The sequence below is a fragment of the Poromitra crassiceps genome (genome assembly GCF_964638095.1).
Source record: "Poromitra crassiceps genome assembly, chromosome: 2".
NCBI classification, from domain to species: Eukaryota; Metazoa; Chordata; class Actinopteri; order Beryciformes; family Melamphaidae; genus Poromitra; species Poromitra crassiceps.
In genome coordinates, this window is record NC_139624.1 from 96,898,087 (window position 1) to 96,918,108 (window position 20,022).

At 43.8% G+C, this 20,022-nt stretch overlaps 1 protein-coding gene across 1 annotated transcript in view; it reads right to left on the reverse strand.

The window, feature by feature from the left end:
• LOC310770912 (NACHT, LRR and PYD domains-containing protein 3-like) overlaps positions 1-20,022 on the reverse strand; it is a gene marked incomplete at its 3' end in the record, with an annotated part of 67,974 nt that overhangs the window by 29,364 nt on the left and 18,588 nt on the right. The window contains exon 9 of the mRNA XM_083631863.1: positions 842-1,012. Coding sequence (XP_083487989.1) covers positions 842-1,012 — 171 coding nt within the window. The remainder of the gene's footprint in view (positions 1-841; positions 1,013-20,022) is intronic.

The following is a 20,022-nucleotide window of genomic DNA, read 5'->3' on the forward strand; positions in this document are numbered from 1 at the left end:
CGCCTCTCAGAAAACAATTGGTAGCTACCTAGCTTGCTAGCCTCGAAAACTGTAGGCGATATCTTTTTTCCCAGGATGGTGAAGGCATGACCTGCCGCTTTCGCCATCCTGGGGAGAGAAAATATTGTTTTGAGTCCCTCAAACCACCGGTGCTCTTGGAAAGGAAAATGAATCAAATGGAGAGGAAGACTCATAACCAAAAGGGCATAAACATGGTTTGAAAATGTAAAAGGTTAAATTTAATGGGCTTGAATCATTAAAATACACCAACACGTGTCGGCTTGCACCTTCTTCAGGGTGTGATGACACACAGAGAAATCCAGAAAACCAATATTAAAATGTAGCAAGTCAACCAAATGACAGCATCACTACAGATGCAATAAAACAATAAAAATACAGTAAAACCAATGACGAAACCACATGAGCAATACAGTGTTTTAGAGGAAAGAGCATTGGGAATCAAAGGAGAGAGAACCAATGGCTACATGTTAGGACTAAGGCCATGGCTATAAGTATGATGAGAGCTCCAAGTCCTCATTGAGACCAGGATAACTGTTGCACCAGCTGAACCTTATTTATCTCTTAAGTTAGGCTGTAAAGTCTACACTTTTTGTGACCTTGATGAAGGCACAGTGTGTTTTCATCAGGTCACAACTTGATTTAAATATAGAAGCATAACAGAGTGTGCAGTTCTCCATCTTTTCACGTGACGCCTTCTTCAGACAGTCTGCACCTCACCTGAAGTCTCTGGGTGCTCATCTCTAGCTCCTGTGTTCTTTACATTAAATGTCAGCATGATATTCATAACATCTATGAACAAAGAACTGACAGCATGTCTGACCTCAGAGTCTCCAGTCGACAGTGTGGACTCTCCAGTCCAGCAGACAGCTTCACTGCTGAATCTTTCAGCATGTTGAAACTCAGGTCCAGCTCTGTCAGATGGGAGGGGTTGGACTTCAGAGCTGAGGCCACGACTTCACAGTCAGTCTCTGAGAGTCCACAGTTAATGAGTCTGTGATGACAGATTTAATGTAGAATCAGTTATTATCAAAACAGAGCTGAGAACAAGCATACCAATAACTTTATGCTGAATGAATATACCTATGATGATGATGATGATAATCACAATGATAATAATCCTAGTCATAATAATTGTAATAATCATAATAACAGTTGTTTTAATCACATTTAAACACTTTAACCACAGCAGAAAATTGAAGTGAAGACACTATCCGACGCCTAACATCCTCTTCTTCTAAATAAATGTAGTGGCCGCTTCCAAATATTGCATAAAATCCACTTTCTGTCTTTGAAAAACCAAAAATCATTCATCTGGAGCAACCCGGACATGCGGCGGACCATGACCGTGGGGACTCTGGACCACGTTCTGATTAGTTTTACTTTAGTTTATTTGTCAGGGACCATGTAGTCCAGTTCCTTGTGTAATTTCGTTCAAATTTTCGGGGGATTAGGAAAACTATACATTTTTGGAAACTTCAGAAAATAACAAATCAGAAAATCCATGATTCCATTTGCACAGAAGCCAATATGGCGTCCATCCTCCATTTTGAAAAATGGCGACCTTTGAATACTCGTTTTTCAATATCTCGACTTGTAGATTACATAGGATCATGATTCCAGTGGCTAAATCTACATTTTTAGGGTCAAGAAAACCAATGGTACTAATTATAAATCAATACAAATGATCAATGGCACAGATTTGGGTCATCATCCTTGATTTCAGGAAAAAATAAACATTTTCATATTTGATTTTCCACTATTTTGACTTCTATTTTACATAGGATCATGATTCCAGAGGCTAAATCTACATTTTTAGGGTCAGGCAATCCAATGGTGCTAATTAGAAATCAGGGTGCTTATTAGAAATCAGTACAACTGATCAATACCACAGATTTAGGTCACTTTTTAATATGAAAAACTGAGACAGAGACAGATGATTCCTCTCATTGACAAAAGATTGGGTCATTTATTTGAAAGCTGTAGACCAGTGTACACATCTCCATATATTTGAAAGTATAAGATATATTCCATTCTATTGAAGAACATCCAAATTGGTAGCTACAAATACAACATTAAACTGAATCTGAATCTGAATATTCAAACTACCAAGTAAAACTGGTTATCATTGCTGTCGATGGAAACCTTAAAACATTTATTTTTCAGAAAATGGAACAAAAAAAATTATCTGGGCAAATGGATCCAATTACCGGTATGTAATTATTTAGTCATAAGCTCTTGTTAATACTTTGTGGGTTCACTATTTATAAAACCCACAGACAGCCCTTACCACTTTCACTGATTTGACTCCAGTCTATACATCTCCATCATCCTCACTATCGTCATCGCTGTCACTAGCAAATGTAATATCTTGACAGTCTTCGTCATTCTGGCAGTCAGCACTACACTGACAAAGCTCCGTGCAGGGTAGCTCTACTCTCTCTCGTAACGGGACAAGCCCTGTCTTTTATTGTCACACGAACACCACAACACACTCATGCTGACGGTGGCCGGTGAAAAGTGTCCTCTGCATTTAACCCATCCAGGCATATCCTTTCCTCCGGGGGGCAGGCCAGGAGCAGTGGTCGTTATCTCGTACAGCGCCCGGGGACCAACTTCGGATGTTGTCGTCACTGGTCGGATGACGATGACGATCTGATCTTCTGCATGTTTTTAGTGGGGGGGTTATATACGGAGGAACCCCCTGGGGGAGCACGGGGAGAACATGCAAACTCCACACAGAGAGAAAGGCCCTTACGACGAGATACCCCACCTGGGCAGTAGGCACTGAAGATATGGGGGGGGAACAGAACCACAGCGCCCACAGTGTCCCAGGCGAGAATCGAACTCAGGACCTTCTGACTGTGAGGTGACAGCTCTACCACTGAGCCAGCATGCCCCCTCTACTGATCTGCATGAACACCTATGTGAAGAGCAGTCTGCTTTACAATGACATCTGACCATCTCAATGATTGTCTCTGGTGCTGGGAGGGACTCAGTTGTAACTGGCTTAAGCTGGCCATCCTCATCCTTGTAGTAGCCATTGTTTAGTGGGTCAAGGAACTCCTGCTGAGCAATGTGTGCCTGACTCCACACTCTGGCCTGGATATGGGCTCTTAGGACATGCTGCTTGAGAGCACCAAGTGTGGGTGGAAGTTTGTCCCCTTCTGCCATGTGTTTGCAGAAAAGATGCCATCTCAGCTCAGGGATGTTTTCAATGTTGATCCCCTTCGGTAAGTATACCGTGCATACAAACCTAGCTAATGTAGAGAGCAGATCCTCTGTCACTTCACTGGTTTGAGAAAGCATCTTCAGAGCATCGAGGACATCATCACCAGCTTTGAGGTAGCTGTTCCACCAGGTAGATTTGCCTATCCTCGAAAATCTTCCACTGTTGTCTGCTCCTGTAAAGGCATGAAATGCCGGCAAAGCTTTGGCTCGATCTGCACCCAGAGCTTTCCATATTGGTGCCACTTCCAAAATCCCAGATGCCATTGAAACACAAGTGTTTTTCAGCAGGATTTCATAGTTTGCAACAACCAGCAGGAGCACATCTGTGTCTGGAGAGAAGAGCATGAGCTGTGTATCAGAGGGGTTGCGACGTGAAGCCAGAACTGCATGATGGATCAACAAAGTGTCTGCTTCTTCATGGTTATTGCTTTCAAAGTGCAATTGACTGTTACTCTTTGTGTGTCCTGCAGCAGAAGCAATGACAAGCGTGGGGGAGTCTTTGCTGTACTCAATGGTCTTTGATGCCAGATACTCTGTCAGATCAGCCTTTGTTTGTTCATGAGAAAGTAATCGACTCATTGGAACGTTCTTGATGTTTGTGCCATCTCTGATTTGGTATTGGATTGGATCCTTTCCTTGTCTTCTCTTCTCCCTTGTGACGTGCTTCAAAGAATCTGCCTTGTAGGTATCAAATACCAGAATCACCTCATCATAATTTCTGGTTAGAGACATCAGTCTGCCGTAGAACCATTCACTTAGGTGTCTTACTGTCACTACTGTTGCTGGTTTCTTTGTCAACTTCTGGACAAGAACCATGCCATCCACTAGTGCAACTAGTGCAGACAACACTGGAAGATTTTCGAGGATAGGCAAATCTACCTGGTGGAACAGCTACCTCAAAGCTGGTGATGATGTCCTCGATGCTCTGAAGATGCTTTCTCAAACCAGTGAAGTGACAGAGGATCTGCTCTCTACATTAGCTAGGTTCTTACCGAAGGGGATCAACATTGAAAACATCCCTGAGCTGAGATGGCATCTTTTCTGCAAACACATGGCAGAAGGGGACAAACTTCCACCCACACTTGGTGCTCTCAAGCAGCATGTCCTAAGAGCCCATATCTAGGCCAGAGTGTGGAGTCGGGCACACATTGTTCAGCAGGAGTTCCTTGACCCACTAAACAATGGCTACTACAAGGATGAGGATGGCCAGCTTAAGCCAGTTACAACTGAGTCCCTCCCAACACCAGAGGCAATCATTGAGATGGTCAGATGTCATTGTAAAGCAGACTGCTCTTCACATAGGTGTTCATGCAGATCAGTAGAGCTACCCTGCACGGAGCTTTGTCAGTGTAGTGCTGACTGCCAGAATGACGAAGACTGTCAAGATATTACATTTGCTAGTGACAGCGATGACGATAGTGAGGATGATGGCGATGTATAGACTGGAGTCAAATCAGTGAAAGTGGTAAGGTCTGTCTGTGGGTTTTATAAATAGTGAACCCACAAAGTATTAACAAGAGCTTATGACTAAATAATTACATACCGGTAATTGGATCCATTTGCCCAGATAATTTTTTTTGTTCCATTTTCTGAAAAATAAATGTTTTAAGGTTTCCATCGACAGCAATGATAACCAGTTTTACTTGGTAGTTTGAATATTCAGATTCAGATTCAGTTTAATGTTGTATTTGTAGCTACCAATTTGGATGTTCTTCAATAGAATGGAATATATCTTATACTTTCAAATATATGGAGATGTGTACACTGGTCTACAGCTTTCAAATAAATGACCCAATCTTTTGTCAATGAGAGGAATCATCTGTCTCTGTCTCAGTTTTTCATATTAAAAAGTGACCTAAATCTGTGGTATTGATCAGTTGTACTGATTTCTAATAAGCACCCTGATTTCTAATTAGCACCATTGGATTGCCTGACCCTAAAAATGTAGATTTAGCCTCTGGAATCATGATCCTATGTAAAATAGAAGTCAAAATAGCGGAAAATCAAATATGAAAATGTTTATTTTTTCCTGAAATCAAGGATGATGACCCAAATCTGTGCCATTGATCATTTGTACTGATTTATAATTAGTACCATTGGTTTTCTTGACCCTAAAAATGTAGATTTAGCCACTGGAATCATGATCCTATGTAATCTACAAATCGAGATATTGAAAAACGCCATTTTTCAAAATGGAGGATGGACGCCATATTGGCTTCTGTGCAAATGGAATCATGGATTTTCTGATTTGTTATTTTCTGAAGTTTCCAAAAATATAGTTTTCCTAATCCCCCGAAGATTTGAACGAACCTATTTTTTTTGACATAGTGAACTGGACTAATGTGCAGAGATAACATTGATGTCAGAGAGAAAAGATGCTTTGCACCAGATTATAGCAAATTGCTATTTTCCATCTGCAGTCCCAGGGCAGGTTGCCAGCACAAACAAAACAACAATACAATAAATAATAAATAACAAGGTACATAACAGATATCAACACATCTTAATTATACATATCACCCAGGGGGTGGAGTCACCCTCTCATTTCAGAGGGGGCGGACCATTCTCAGTGGGCCTCTTCCCTTTTGCATGTTTGGATCTTTTTTAGCCATATTTAGAGGAATATCTCATTTTAAACACACTAGTATTATTGTTTCTCTCACACACACACACACCCCCACCCCCCATTGGAGGGGGATTGGTTTTTAAATCACTCAACAGCCTTGCGCCTGAGTACCTGTCAGATATACTTGTGTAACAGCGTTGTGTAGGTGGTACTTGCAGCAACCCATGTTAAGGGCTTGCCCAGGGGTGGATTCGAACTGCCGACCTTCGGCTTGGGAGTCAAAGACCAATCCACTCGCTACCACACTGGACTCACGAGGAATCAACACTGATTCACCTCGGTTACACTTGTATCCTATGATCCTCTAGACCCCTCAGATCCTCTAGACCCCTCCGATCCTCTAGACCCCCCAGATCCTCTAGACCCCTCCGATCCTCTAGACCCCTCCGATCCTCTAGACCCCTCAGATCCTCTAGACCCCTCAGATCTTCTAGACCCCTCAGATCCTCTGGACCCCTCAGATCCTCTAGATCCCTCAGATCCTCTAGACCCCTCCGATCCTCTAGACCCCTCAGATTCTCTGGCACTGGCCTGTTAGTTGTTCCCTGGGTGAGGACTAAGAATAGAATACCTTTATTGTCATTGCAACTTGTACAACGAAATTCATTGTGTGCAGTACCAAGCTACGTAGGAGGAATAAAAAAAGAGTAACTAAGTCTAAAAGAAATTTATCCTACATACTACCACATGCAATGGATAAAAAGACAAGATAATAGAATAAAATAAGTATTAAGAAGGGGCAGCATTCGTATCATGTGCGTCATAACATAGGACATTAAAGTGCAGCATACGTATCATGTGCGTCTTACTAAATGACATTAAAGTGCGATGTGTAAACAATAAACAGATGTAGCAGCATACAATAAACTAATAAACTAATGTGCCAGTGTCAGTGCAGTGTCAGTGCAGGTCAGATGCGGGTCTGACGTTTGTTGGCAGGCTGGTTCAGGAGGCATATCGCACTAGGATAGAAACTGTTCCTTAATCTGGCAGTGCGGGCACGGATGGACCTGTACCTCCGTCCAGAGGGCAGGGGGGAGAACAAGTGATGGCAGGGGTGAGTCGGGTCTCTGCTGATGTTGGTCGCTCTCCGGAGGCAGCGGGAGCTGTAGATCGAGTCCAGAGGAGGCAGCTGGAGGCAGCAGGAGCTGTAGATCCAGTCCAGAGGAGGCAGCTGGGCTCCGATGATTCTCTGGGCGCAGTTGATGACCCGCTGCAGAGCTTTCCTCTCTGCGGCAGTGCAGCTGTTGTACCATGTCGAGATGCCATACGTGATGATACTTTCGATACTGCAGCGGTAGAAGGTAACGAGCAGGTCTTTATCCATCTTTACCTTTCTTAAAGGGATAGTTCGGTTTGTTTGAAGTTGGGTCCTATCAGCTAGTCACATACACTAACGTAATTAGGTACAGTGTTCTGGACGCTGAGCGCAGTGTCTAACGAGATCCGGCACCCAGAGGAGCAGCCTCGCGCAGCCTCACCAGCTTTTTCTCTCTCAGTACTGGGGGTCAACAACTAAAACGTAATTTAGCCACCTAAAACACCTAAAACAACGCCCACCTAAACAAATCGATATCTGTGTACACGCACGCTCTATTTTGACAATTTTCAGCGCTTTACTTTTCCGCAAAACAGCAGTTTCATTCGGCACTGCTTTTTCTCCCAGCCGTACAACCACCGTATTCCTCCGCTAAAGCCAGCACAGAGCACAGAGCCGCGGTTTACAAAACAGGAAGAAGAGAGATAAAACACTGACTTACTTTAGAGACAACAAGTCACCTGGCCTCTCTGGTCTGGGTCGTTTTCCACAATTTATCCTGGGAATGGTGAATAAGGTTTGCAGCCAGGGCACCCAGGCAGGGATCGCGGAACCGCCCGGGCAACCCGGGCCGCGGCCCGGGTACTTTTCAGTTCCCAAAAAAAAAAAAAAAAAAAAAAAAAAATTTAGATTTTTTTTTTTTTTTTTTAGATTTTTTTTTTTTTTTTTTTTTTACAATTAAACCTCATTTACTTATTACACTCGACTGGTTGTTTTTCAGATGTGATGTGAATCTAAAGTGAACTAAACAAGTCAGATCCACCATAAATGTTTTTCAGTAGATGCTGTGATGTAGCCACAAGAAAGGTGCAATATTAATGTTTTTCAGGAGATGGCGATGTTGCTAGCTATAGGTTCTAAACAAGAAATGTGGTTCAAATGTTTACAGTAGTTTTCCTTTCTTGCTGCACTACAATGTTACAATGCTGTGAGACAGGCCCGGCGTTGGAGGGGGGCCTGACCGGGCCGGGCCCCCCCATTCCCTAAACTGGCCCCCCCATTCAATTTTTTTTTTTTTTTTTTGTGTGTGCTAAAAACGTTTTTCCGTTTTAAAGTTTTAAAGTTTAAAACGGAATCTGGCTGTCATTAGGCATTGATTAACTGAATGCTATTGCTAACTGTTACTTTGAACCTCCATTTGCAATGATTCTGGCTGGATATTAATTAACTATTGTAAATTTGTCACAATGAATGCAATTTGTGCACAATGTGTAAATACATTTAATATTAATTGTTTAGGCCTATTTGTAAAGTCACAACACATTAGAGATGTGTGTAGTTCCTCATAGATTTAGCCTCTTCCTTTTGCTCTCAAATGCACCAGTTTGACGAATTTTACTTTAAAATGTACAAAATCTTCTTCCGGGGGAGAATCCCCCCGGACCCCCCTTGGCCCCCCCAAGCTAGGGGCAGGCCCCCTCTGTAATTTGGTTCTGGTGTGAGACGGAGCTAAACACAAAAGATGCAATATTAATAGTTTTTCATGAGATACTCAGTATTTAATATTAATACTAATACTAATAATAGAAAAGGAGAAGATACTGAATAATGACATCACAACAGTATAATCCTAATGTTAATTTAAAATTAAATATTCTTCTAAATATGGATAAAAGTCCAAAAAACATAAAATTTTCTTCGGCGCTGCCGAGATTCCATTCCTTACAGCACCCCCCCCGACACGCCCCCCGGCCCCCCCAAGTTCAGATGCGTTCCGCTATCCCTGCACCCAGGCATTTAGACAGCAGGCGCATCTCTCTGCCTGTTCACTCTCTGCAAAAGTTCCTCTTCTGTATTCTCTCTGGTTCATAATTGTATCCTCTTGTCACCAAGGTGAATGGCATATCATCCTCGCTATCAAAATCACTCATATTCTCGTCCGTGTATTCTATTTGTTGTGTCTTCAAACCGGGAGAAATAAAATAGCCTACCCCCAAATAACTGCGGAGTAATCCAGTGCTGCGGCTCTGATCTGGCTTTTAGCGGAGGAACACGGTAGTTGTACGGTTTGGAGAAAAAGCAGTGCCGAATGAAACTGCTGTTTTGCGGAAAAGTAAAGCGCTGAAAATTGTCAAAATAGAGCGTGCATGTACACGGATATCGATTTGTTTAGGTGGGCGTTGTTTTAGGTGGCTAAATTACAGTTATAGTTTTAGTTGTTGACCCCCAGTACTGAGAGAGAAAAAGCTGGTGAGGCTGCGCGAGGCTGCTCCTCTGGGTGCCGGATCTCGTTAGACACTGCGCTCAGCGTCCAGAACACTGTACCTAATTACGTTAGTGTATGTGACTAGCTGATAGGACCCAACTTCAAACAAACCGAACTATCCCTTTAATGATCTCAGAAAGTAAAGCCGTTGTTGTGCTTTCTTCACCAGCGCAGTGGTGTTGGCAGTCCATGAAACGTCCTCTGACATGTGAACACCCAGGAACTTAAAGGTTGACACTCTCTCCACCATTACTCCATTGATGAGGAGAGGAGCGTGTTCACCACCCCTCCTCCTGAAGTCAATGATGAGCTCTTTGGTCTTGCTGGTGTTAAGAGATAAGTTGTTGTCTGTGCACCACCCCAGCAGTCGCTGGACCTCCTCTCTGTAGGCTGTCTCGTTGTTATCAGAAATCAGGCCAATCACGGTGGTATCATCAGCGTACTTGACAATGATGTTAGAATTGTGTGCTGGTACACAGTCGGAGGTGTAAAGTCCGTATAGGAGGGGGCTGAGGACTCGGCCTTGGGGTACACTGGTGCTCAGTGTCACAGTGGATGATTGATGTGCTCCCATTCTGACTGACTGGGGACACCCGGTCAGAAAATCCAATATCCAGGAGCAGAGGTGTTGGTCAAGGTCATGGAGCTTGGAGACTAATGTAGTTGGGATGATAGTGTTGAATGCAGCACTATAATCAATAAACAGCATACGGACATAAGTATTCTGATTCTCAAGGTGGGTTAGGGCGGTGTGGAGGGCAGTTGTTATTGCGTCCTCTGTTGATCTATTGGCACGGTACGCGTACTGGTGGGGGTCAAGGGTGGTTGGGATCATGTCTTTCATGTGTGCCTGTACCAGCCTCTCAAAGCACTTCATCACAACTGAAGAACTAAGCAGTACGGAGAGGCAGCATTGAGTGTCTATGGTCCTCCTCTGGAATAGCCTGCCAGAGCATCTGAGAGCATCACAAACCAAACACACTTTTAAAAGAAAACATATTTTAGCCTTGCATTCCCTTGACTTCCTCCTCCTTCATATTTTAATTTTGCTTTTCCTCTATGCACCACTGTTGTATAATTTCATTACTTTGCTGTATTGTTTTTATTGTATTTTTACTGTTTTTATTGTATTTTCTGTTTTTATTGTCTTTTACTCTACTTCTTTTTACTGTTAAGCACTTTGAATTGCATTTTATGTATGAAAGGTGCTATAGAAATACAAGTTGATTTGATTTGATTTGATGTAGTAGCTACTGTTTACATTGACGCATGCTAAACCAAACACTTTGGGGGAGGTGGAGGGAGGCCGAAAGAGTGTTGAAGGTAAGAGGTAAGAGTTGACACATTTGCTTTTGACAGCGCTGCTTTTGGCCAATGGGACAACAGCACAGAACCGTGGCAGCCAATCAGAGGTGTCTCCTCCAGGCCAAAATGGCAGGATTGCTGTGCACTGGTGTTGCAATGGATCGATTAGTTGTCACTTCTGATCAATGCAAGTTCCTTTGCTCAATTATTATTATTATTTTGCGGGCCTTTACAGTGTTGGAGGCCTTACACGAGCTGTGTAGTGAGCGTATAGGGCGGACCCACACTGAGTAAGCAACACAAATGCATGTTCAGTCAGGCAGATTTCACAAAGGTGGCCCCACAGTGGCCCTTTGTGATGGGTGGCCCACACACAAATCATACACACATAAGCACAATGTATATGTATATAATGTGTATATATATATATATATATATATATATATATATATATATATATATATATATATATGTATATATATATATATATATATATATATAAAATCTGTACAGACTTTCAGGGCTATTGTGTGGTGGGCTGCGCACACAACAAATGTAAAAAATCGCCAATTAAAGTTTTTTTGTACTCCCGAGCAAAACAAGGAAGCCATTGAGCATTCACGAGAAGAAAATGTGGATTTAGCTGTCAAGGAAGTAAGTTGGAGTGTTCATCTTCCATATGATCTTTGTGTGCAACTACGTGACATACTGTAGGAGAACGCCAGCGCATCGGATGCCATCTGTCTGATGTTACACCAGCATTATTTTCATTCATTTAAACATGCCTAAAAGCTCATGTCATAGTATTTCACTTCAGGCCACTGTGTGGGATAATTTATCCAGCGTTGTTTGGGCAATGAAAAGGGACACTGCTCAAGGCCAACTGAGTTCATTTTCTCGATGTACCTTTCCCTCTCCGTTGGATGAAGTGTACTGAAATAATCTTTTGACATTATCTAAAAAGAAAACTGTCCGAATCCCTGTAAAACCCCGCAAAACTATTTATATCTGATGAGAGTTCCTCCGTTCGCCCCGGTTAGCCGCAGTTTGTTTTGCTAGCTGCTGTCCTCAGGCAGTGCTTCCTTGTATTTTCCCCTGTCTTGGGCGTGGCTTCTGAATGATGACGTGTTTTGCAGTGTCTCTATAGGATAGTAATCCCTCGCGTCAGTGATGACTAAAGATATTTTCTACTTGGTGTCACCAACCATGGCCACGCCCCCTTGCACATCGCTCCCCTTGAGGGCAGCATGTGGGGTATATAAGGCAGGCGCGCACATCGATCTGCTCCCAACATTTCTTCACCAGCAAGATGACTACTGAGAAGAACAGCAGCTCCGGGCGGCGCGGGTGCCAGGCCGAAGTGCCTGAACTCTGGCTTCAGGCCTAGCATCTGTGTTTGCCCATGAGTGCCTCCTACAAGCCACCGACATGAACCTGGAGGATGGGTTTGTCATCCTCTGACTTCGCCTGCCTGCATTGCAGAGAGCTTCCACACGCTGAGCTTGTGAGCAGAGTGGAGTTCTTTTCCAGGATGGGAACCACTCTCCACTGGGCGGCCGTCGCTGATGTGGCCGCCCCACCCTTCGACGCCGCCCAGTCGCCCTCTGCCTCCTCCGCCTGCCGCCCCTCGTCCAGCAGCAGCGGGGTAGCGGCTCGACCTTCCTGGCCTGGTTTCCACGGCGGCTCGCTGATTGGGTCTGGAGCTTCCCACCCCGGGAGCAGCGCACGCCGAGGGCAGCTCTCCTCCTCTCTGGCCTGCCCTGCCTGCATGAGCTGAAACACTGCACCTTTGCCCGGCCGGGCACCACGAGAGGTCCCGCTATGCGGTGGGAGGACATGACACGGGTGGAGGGGGAGACAGACCGAGGCTTCCCCTCTGCTCCTCCACTTGAAGACAGCCTGGTCCCCGTGCTCCTGCCTGGCGCCTCCTTCTACGACAAAGAAAACCCACCCCGCCGCTGGAGAGAGACGCTGTTTTCCTACGGCTCTCAGATAAAGCACACAAGAGCGCCACTCAAACTCGGGCTGCCCAGAACAACATAATCGTCCTGGCCTCCTCCTCCGATTCCCTGCTGCAAGACTGGAGCAGCGAGGTCTTCACCCTCCTCCCTCTTAAAACTAAGATACCAGAGATAAAGTGTCATGTGTTTTTTAATAGTGTACAAACATTAACGGCTTCGGCTCCAAAGCCCAATTCTCCAGATGGGGCTGGTGCCGTTCAGAAAGCTAGTTTGTCTAAAACACTTTTTGAGTCTAAAACAGGAAAACGATTAAATAAAACGTTTCCCGCTGGACCACAGCTTTATAATAATAATAAAGCTGTGAAAGAGGCTTGTGCCTTTAATACAACATCACAAAGCTGTGTGTGTGTGTGTGTGTGTGTGTGTGTGTGTGTGTATGTGTGTGTGTATGTGTGTGTGTATGTGTATGTGTATGTGTATGTGTATGTGTATGTGTATGTGTATGTGTATGTGTATGTGTCCGTGTGTGCGCGCGCGTGTGTGTGTCAAAGCTTGGTGACTTCCACAATGCCGTCAAATAGGCTCACTCTCCCTCCATAAGAGGCCGGGCCGGCAGCTCCACGCTCAGCTTCACCCGCTGCCTCGGCGGTGCTCTGAGAGGGCCTCAGAGGTTTTACAGCAGAAAACCTCAGACAAAAGCAAGCCTCCTGATTGGCCTATAAGACTCACCCTTTCCATCCAATCACAGGAGGGGAAGAAATGCACCAGAATTCACATTTCTCCCCATGTGGGCTCACTCTGAAAGAAGTGAGATTCCCGCTCGCACTCTCCCCCCTCCTCTCTGGGACGTCAGTAACCACACCTACTCCTCGCTCTCTGTCCTATCACAGGAGGGGAAGCGGTGTTTGCCTAGGCGGCCTCATTCAAAAAGAGATGACTTTTCCTCTCTCACCTGCTTTACAACAATACCAGAGGAGAGACAGAGCAATCCTACAAGAGATAACACTCTCACTCTCTTTCATAGGGGCCCCCGTGCACACAGCAGCAGCACGGTGGGTTGAAAGCTGCTGTTGAAACAAATGAAACATATAGACTCATACAGAGTATGTCCCTCAGGCCCTCTCAGAACGCAGCCTGCTGTGAAGAGAAATCTCCCAGGGCCAGAAATGGCTTTGGAACACAATGACAACAGGTTAAACTCTGCAATTCAAAACAACATCCTCCCATTCAAGGGCCAGTTGGAAAGTATTTTTCCCAGATGGAAAGTTGGCTCTGGAGACAGAATTGCAAGATCTTCTATTGAAAGAGACGATCTCCCGAGTTCCCCTGAGGGAAGTACAGAGCGCTTTCTATTCCTGTTACTTCTTCACAACCAAGAGGTCAGGCGGTGTTCGACCGATTCTGGATCTGTCATATTTCAACAATTTCATAATAAAGTGTCAGTTTCGCATGCTGACAGTCAGACATCTGATGTCGTGCAGAAAACAACACGATTGGTTTGTGACAATAGACATGGCGGATGCATATTTCCATATTCCAATCTGCCAGGCACACCACAAATACCTGCGCTTCTCCTCTCAGGGGGTAGCCTATCAATACAACCGTCTCTCCTTCGGTTACGCGCTAGCCCCTCAAACCTTTACCATGTGCATGCTAGCCTTAGCCCCTCTATGAAGGAGAGGTATCAGGGTCCTCCACTATCTGGACGACCTGTTTCTGCTGGACGAGTCAAGAGAACAGACTGCCTTGTTGCATATGATGGAGACAGTAGAGCTCCTCCAATCACTGGGTTTTGCCATAAATTGGAAGACGAGCTCTCCCCTCCCCAGTCAGACAGTGACCTATCTGGGGATAAACCTCGACTCCAGGGTCATGAGAGGGAGATTATCCTCAGAAAGGGTGGAAGTCCTACTCTCCCTCCTCCATCAATTTGCCCCAGGAGCCACAGTGACAGCCCTCACTGTGAGGCACTTACTGGGGACAATGGCATCGAGTCACGTCGTGGCGCTGGGTCTCCTTCACATGAGAAGGATACAGCGCTGGTTCAATCGAATGAAAGTAGACTCGATACGGCACAAGAGGGGTGTTCTAAGACCCCCCCTCTCTCTATTCTCCGAGGTCTGGAGTTTTGGGGGACCCCCAACAGACTTTCAGAGGGAGTCCCTCTGGGGAGAGTGATGTCACACGTGACAGTGTTCACACATGCTTCCCTCTCCAGATGGGGGGGGGGGGGGGGGGGGGCACACCCCCCCCTCCCTGCACATAAATGTCCTGGAAGCACTTTGCCCCCCAGCTGTCAGCTTATCACGTGCTCGTCAGAACCATTGAGATATATATGAATGGAGAAAGCGTGCCTATCTCCTCCCTGTATAGTCTATTGAAGCCAAAATCTTCTCAGATCAGAGAACCAGAGTCTGCACAGTAGCCCCCCCCCCCTCCTCTATCCCCTCTATACTTTCTTATGTAGAGCTGCTGTTTCTAGATTTGCGCACATTGCGTTGTGTAGTCAATCCTCTCTAGCTCTGTAAATATGGCACTTTAAGTTCTAATATTTTTTCTCTCGCCAAAAGTAACCATGTAGATTCCCACTACGAGGTCAGTTTATCAAAATAACGCCTGTATGGAAATCAGAATTTCGTTGTCGGAGATTGCTCCTACCAGCCAGACTCCGGGGTGCTCTCTGGCACAAACCGTCACAGGGCGAAATTATTATCCGACGAACTGATCTTTGCAGGTCTGTTGATTAGCTAATGTTTCCGTAGCATTTGATTAACATTATGATTTAATTCATTTTGTAACAAATATTGGTTTAACAGGTGAAATCGAACTGAACCTTTGGCTACGTTGTAACTTACGTTTACTGACTGGGCAGCCCAGTGCTGGCTCTCAGTCGGGTCATTTTTCTAATTAACGTTATCCAGCTGCCTGTCTCTTCTGTATCCTTATACAACAGCTATGAGGAGAGGAGCTTGCGAACATCCCCATAATAAAAGCACTTCCCAGAGATATCCATAATATAGGCTAAATACCCTCCTCGTTCTTCACCCCAAATAAAACCCAGTGTCTGTTTGCGACAGGCTAAACCGTTAGCTATTAGTAATGGCTGGTATTGTGTAGGCCTCATTTTATACCCGGGAGTTGTAACGTTATAAAACACATTTCCTGGCATACACAGGCAGTTGGACAACCTGGTAAGTTCTGAAAATATGTGTTGTTATTCCAGTTATCGTTATCGGTTGTTAGGTTATAGTAATATCAGTGGCGGCCAGCCACTAGAGGGCGCCAGGGCGCCGCCCCACCTACGCACATAAAGGAGGGGGAAATAAAACTTATACAGTATATATATATATATATATATATATATATATATATATATATATATATATATATATATTTTATGAGCGAGGTGAATATTAGATAGTGAGTAGCCTATATAATCTGCAATAAATATGTAGATTCATAATGAACTACATGTGTACTGTTTTGGATCAACTACTTTCTGCCACGGACGCCGTCCGGGGATCTGTATAAATTGCACATGCGCTGTTCGCTCTCAAAACAAAGGGATTCGGGGCGCTGGTATCTAGCGACCAGGTGGAGGTGGGGCCAGGTAGAGTGACGGCAATGCATTCTTGACGGACTCTATTTGCATGCACGAACGTGCTTTCCTCATAGGTAATGTAATGTAACTCATTCACATGCTGTGGCAAGTCCTTCTTCCAAAGTGTTTATGCCATGTGCTTTTCAAGTAAATATGGATGCTAAAGGGAAGTTTGATGTAGAGATCAGAGGGCTGCTGACCAGGTTACTGTCTATTTCTGTAATCTGCTCCGTGATTGATATGCCTACTAATCTGTTGCCCATATGATTCAAGGTAGGCTACTAGTAGGCTAACGTCCGTTACTACTTGCTTGATTTAGGGCTGGAGTGGATGATAATTCAATAGCCTATTATTGTTTGTTGTCTTTCAGTAGAATCATCGTGATGATATGAAGTTATTTTAATAGTGACATTTCTGCCGTCTAAATTGATGATGACAAGCAAATGTTACTTAAAAACTGATCAAATGAGGTATGGCAGGAATATTATTTCAAAATATAAGGTTTGTTTGACATCACCATTCAGTTCAATGAGATGAACACTAGGGATGGGCATTTCTAGCAAAAACACTATTCGAAATTCGCTGGCCAAAGTCGACTTTTAATCGAAATTCGGAAAAAAAAATTATAATAAAAAAAAAATTAAAAATGTAAAAAAAAAAAAAAAAAAAAATTGTGAGTGAAATGTTGCATTGTCTCCCCTGATATTAATTAATAGAAAAAGCTTCTGCTGTGGATTTTTAGCTCAAACAAGCATTGCACCACTGAAGTAAAGAACATGTTACATGACATTGACATTTTCGAAAATAAAAAACAGTTTTGACAATCATGAGTGGTTCATTAAATATTTAGTAGGCTCAGGTCTGAGTGCCAAAGGGGTGCCAAAGTCACCCCCTCTCCCTCTTCATGGGATTTCATCCGCCATTCATTTTTCCATAAACCTTGCTTAAAATGCTTATACAAATTGTTTTACTTGCTCAAACCAAGCGATTCAAATATACTTAGAATCAGGGGAGACAATGCAACATTTCACTCACAAAAAAGAAAAAAGAAAAAAAAAAAAAAACGAATTTCGACTTTCAATAATAAAAGTTGACCTTGATAATAACAACGATTATTCGAAAAGGGATGCCCATCGCTAATGAACACTGATTTTGTATACGTGAAACATATGATATTGATATTGAGAAATTGAGAATCCTTATGATTATCATCATGTCGCATATGTCATACTGTGTAACTACCTGGTCTCAGGCTGTCAAAACGGCAATAAAGCCACTCTCCACTCTGTATAAACAGGCACTGAAGGTCTTTGACAAGAAGCCAAATAGTTTCCATCACTGTGAGATTATCAGGAAACATGACCTCCTGACCTTTGATAACTTCCTGATGATGGCTAACCTCTGTCTTATGTATAGAATCCTCAATGGCCTCCCCCCCCCCCCCCCCCCCCCATTCAACAAGTTTGTTACCCGTAACACAGGTGGGCGAGCTACAAGAGCCTCCACCAGAGGGGACTGTTCCACAGCCTTTAGAAATACCAAATTTAGCCAATCGGCATTTTCAATCAGGGCCGCTGGTCTGTGGAACACCCTGCCAATAGAGGTAAGAAATTGCGGTTCTTTTAAAGGTTTTAAATTCACAGTGAAAAAGTTTTTAACTCATTGAGTGCCAGCCACTTTTGGAGAACGGAAGCTCCCAGTGCCAGAGTTTCAGAGCGTTTTCAGTGATTTCTCGAGGCCCACAGAATATTGTGTGATATTACTATGTAAACACCGAACACACACAAAGAACGAGGAGACCCTGTTCTATCATCTGCAAAAAAAAGTTTATTGATACCATTTTCCATTCTTTAGTTATGAGCCGGAGAAGATTAGCCTGACTCCACCAGACGGGGGCGGCATTGTTCCACAAATTCACAATCCACCTCAGTCTGGCCCTGGCCTCAGAGATGCATTCAAACCGGCCGCCACACAGGCGCACCAATCAGCGTGAGCTAGGGGCGGGCTGTGGCGAGACCGGGTGTGACGCCACCGAGAGGCGCCTCTGCGTTTGTAGTTCTTTCACTATTCAACATGGCGGCGGCTACCGAGGCTAGCTCCAGTGTGCTAGTCAAACATTCTATTCAAAACAATAAGCTAACATAAACGTTAAACACTTGATCTTACAGTGAGTACGAAACCGTAACTGTATTGCTGTAATGTTATCAACTATGAACGTTAGTAAACAAGACATTGTTGTAGAATTTGGGGAGATAGCCGTCAGACCGCTAGGCTGGGATAACTTATTAGCTGTAAGGCTGTAATGGCTAACGGCTAGCCATTCACGCAAGTCACACAAACACAAAGCCCTTCTCACTCTCACCACAGCCCAGTAAACATGCAATCTGTTAAACCATAATTTTTGTTCCAAATCGAAATAAATCATAACGTTAATCAAAATGCCACTGAATTATTAGCTAATCAACACAGAACTGCAAAGATCAGTGTGATGTATTGTCCCTTTACTGCTAGCTGAAGTGTATTCTGCTATGATTGGAATGTTGGCTGCTGTTTAATAAACCACGTTAACTCACGTTGGTGTCCGAGTGACATATTATGTTATACAGGCGAGATTAAAGATCTCAGGATACAATACAACAATCAGTTTATCTGATATTTTCCCCCGCTTGCATAAATTATACTGTGAAGTGTGAATATAGCTCTAGCATATAGTAGTCCTATATGTCTGATATTTTGGAGCTGTTATTCGAGAAATTGGTTTATCGATAGAACATACCGGTAGCTTAAGATTTTGCACTTGTACTTTAGATAGGGGGTAAACAAACGTCATGGGAGCCAATACTAGGAATACGGTATATCAACAAGGAACCATTCTTAAAGTTAGAGATTATATCCAAATACATGCTGCATGGTATAACCAGGGTGTTTTTCCTCTTCTCTGTTGACGTCCTCTGGGCTCCAGGCAGCTCCCTTTCGCAGATTCATCTGACAACATCTTTATGCATTTACATCGTCTTATCATTTGACCCAATCGTGCCTCAAGACCAGCAGATTATGTAACAACAACACCACACACGGCCGTCATTTCTCCGTTTAGTTTATTATTACAAAAGTAAGCAAATAACATTCTCCAGTCATGCGTAAATATCTACCATTCCACTGACACATATGCTAAAATTCACCAGTTAAATAGTAGCATTAAATCATTATATTGTATCAAAGCATTTGGTTGTTGCCATGATCATAAAGGCTAGAGAGCGTTGCGTCTCCATGACGTTAGCCGTCCAGGGTGCGTGCCACTCGGTGTCATATCGTGTCATCAGTTCCCTGAAGAAACGAACAACGATATGTGTTATGAATGAATCGCTGTTAACGTTAACATTAATCATCAATCATCAGACGTAGCACCCCAACCTCCAAATGTTGCTATCGTTAGCGTAACAGCAGTTAATCCAATCAGTTACATTTAACGTGCAAAATGGCCTACCTGCACTTCATCCTCAGTCAGACATCTGCAGTAATTCTTCTTTCTTTTGGCAAATTGAATAGTCAATGGTTGCACCCAATATTCACCTTACAAAAACAGCAAAAAATCTGCGACCTCCATGCTAACTATTAGCAATTGTAGTCCTAGCTGATCAGGCGCTGCTACGTCATGAAGGGAAGTCGATCTGATTGGTTGGCGCTGGCAAGCCCAGACGGTGACAGACAGACGGTCCATCCAATCACCTGCCTAGTAGCTTGAAAAAAGTGACC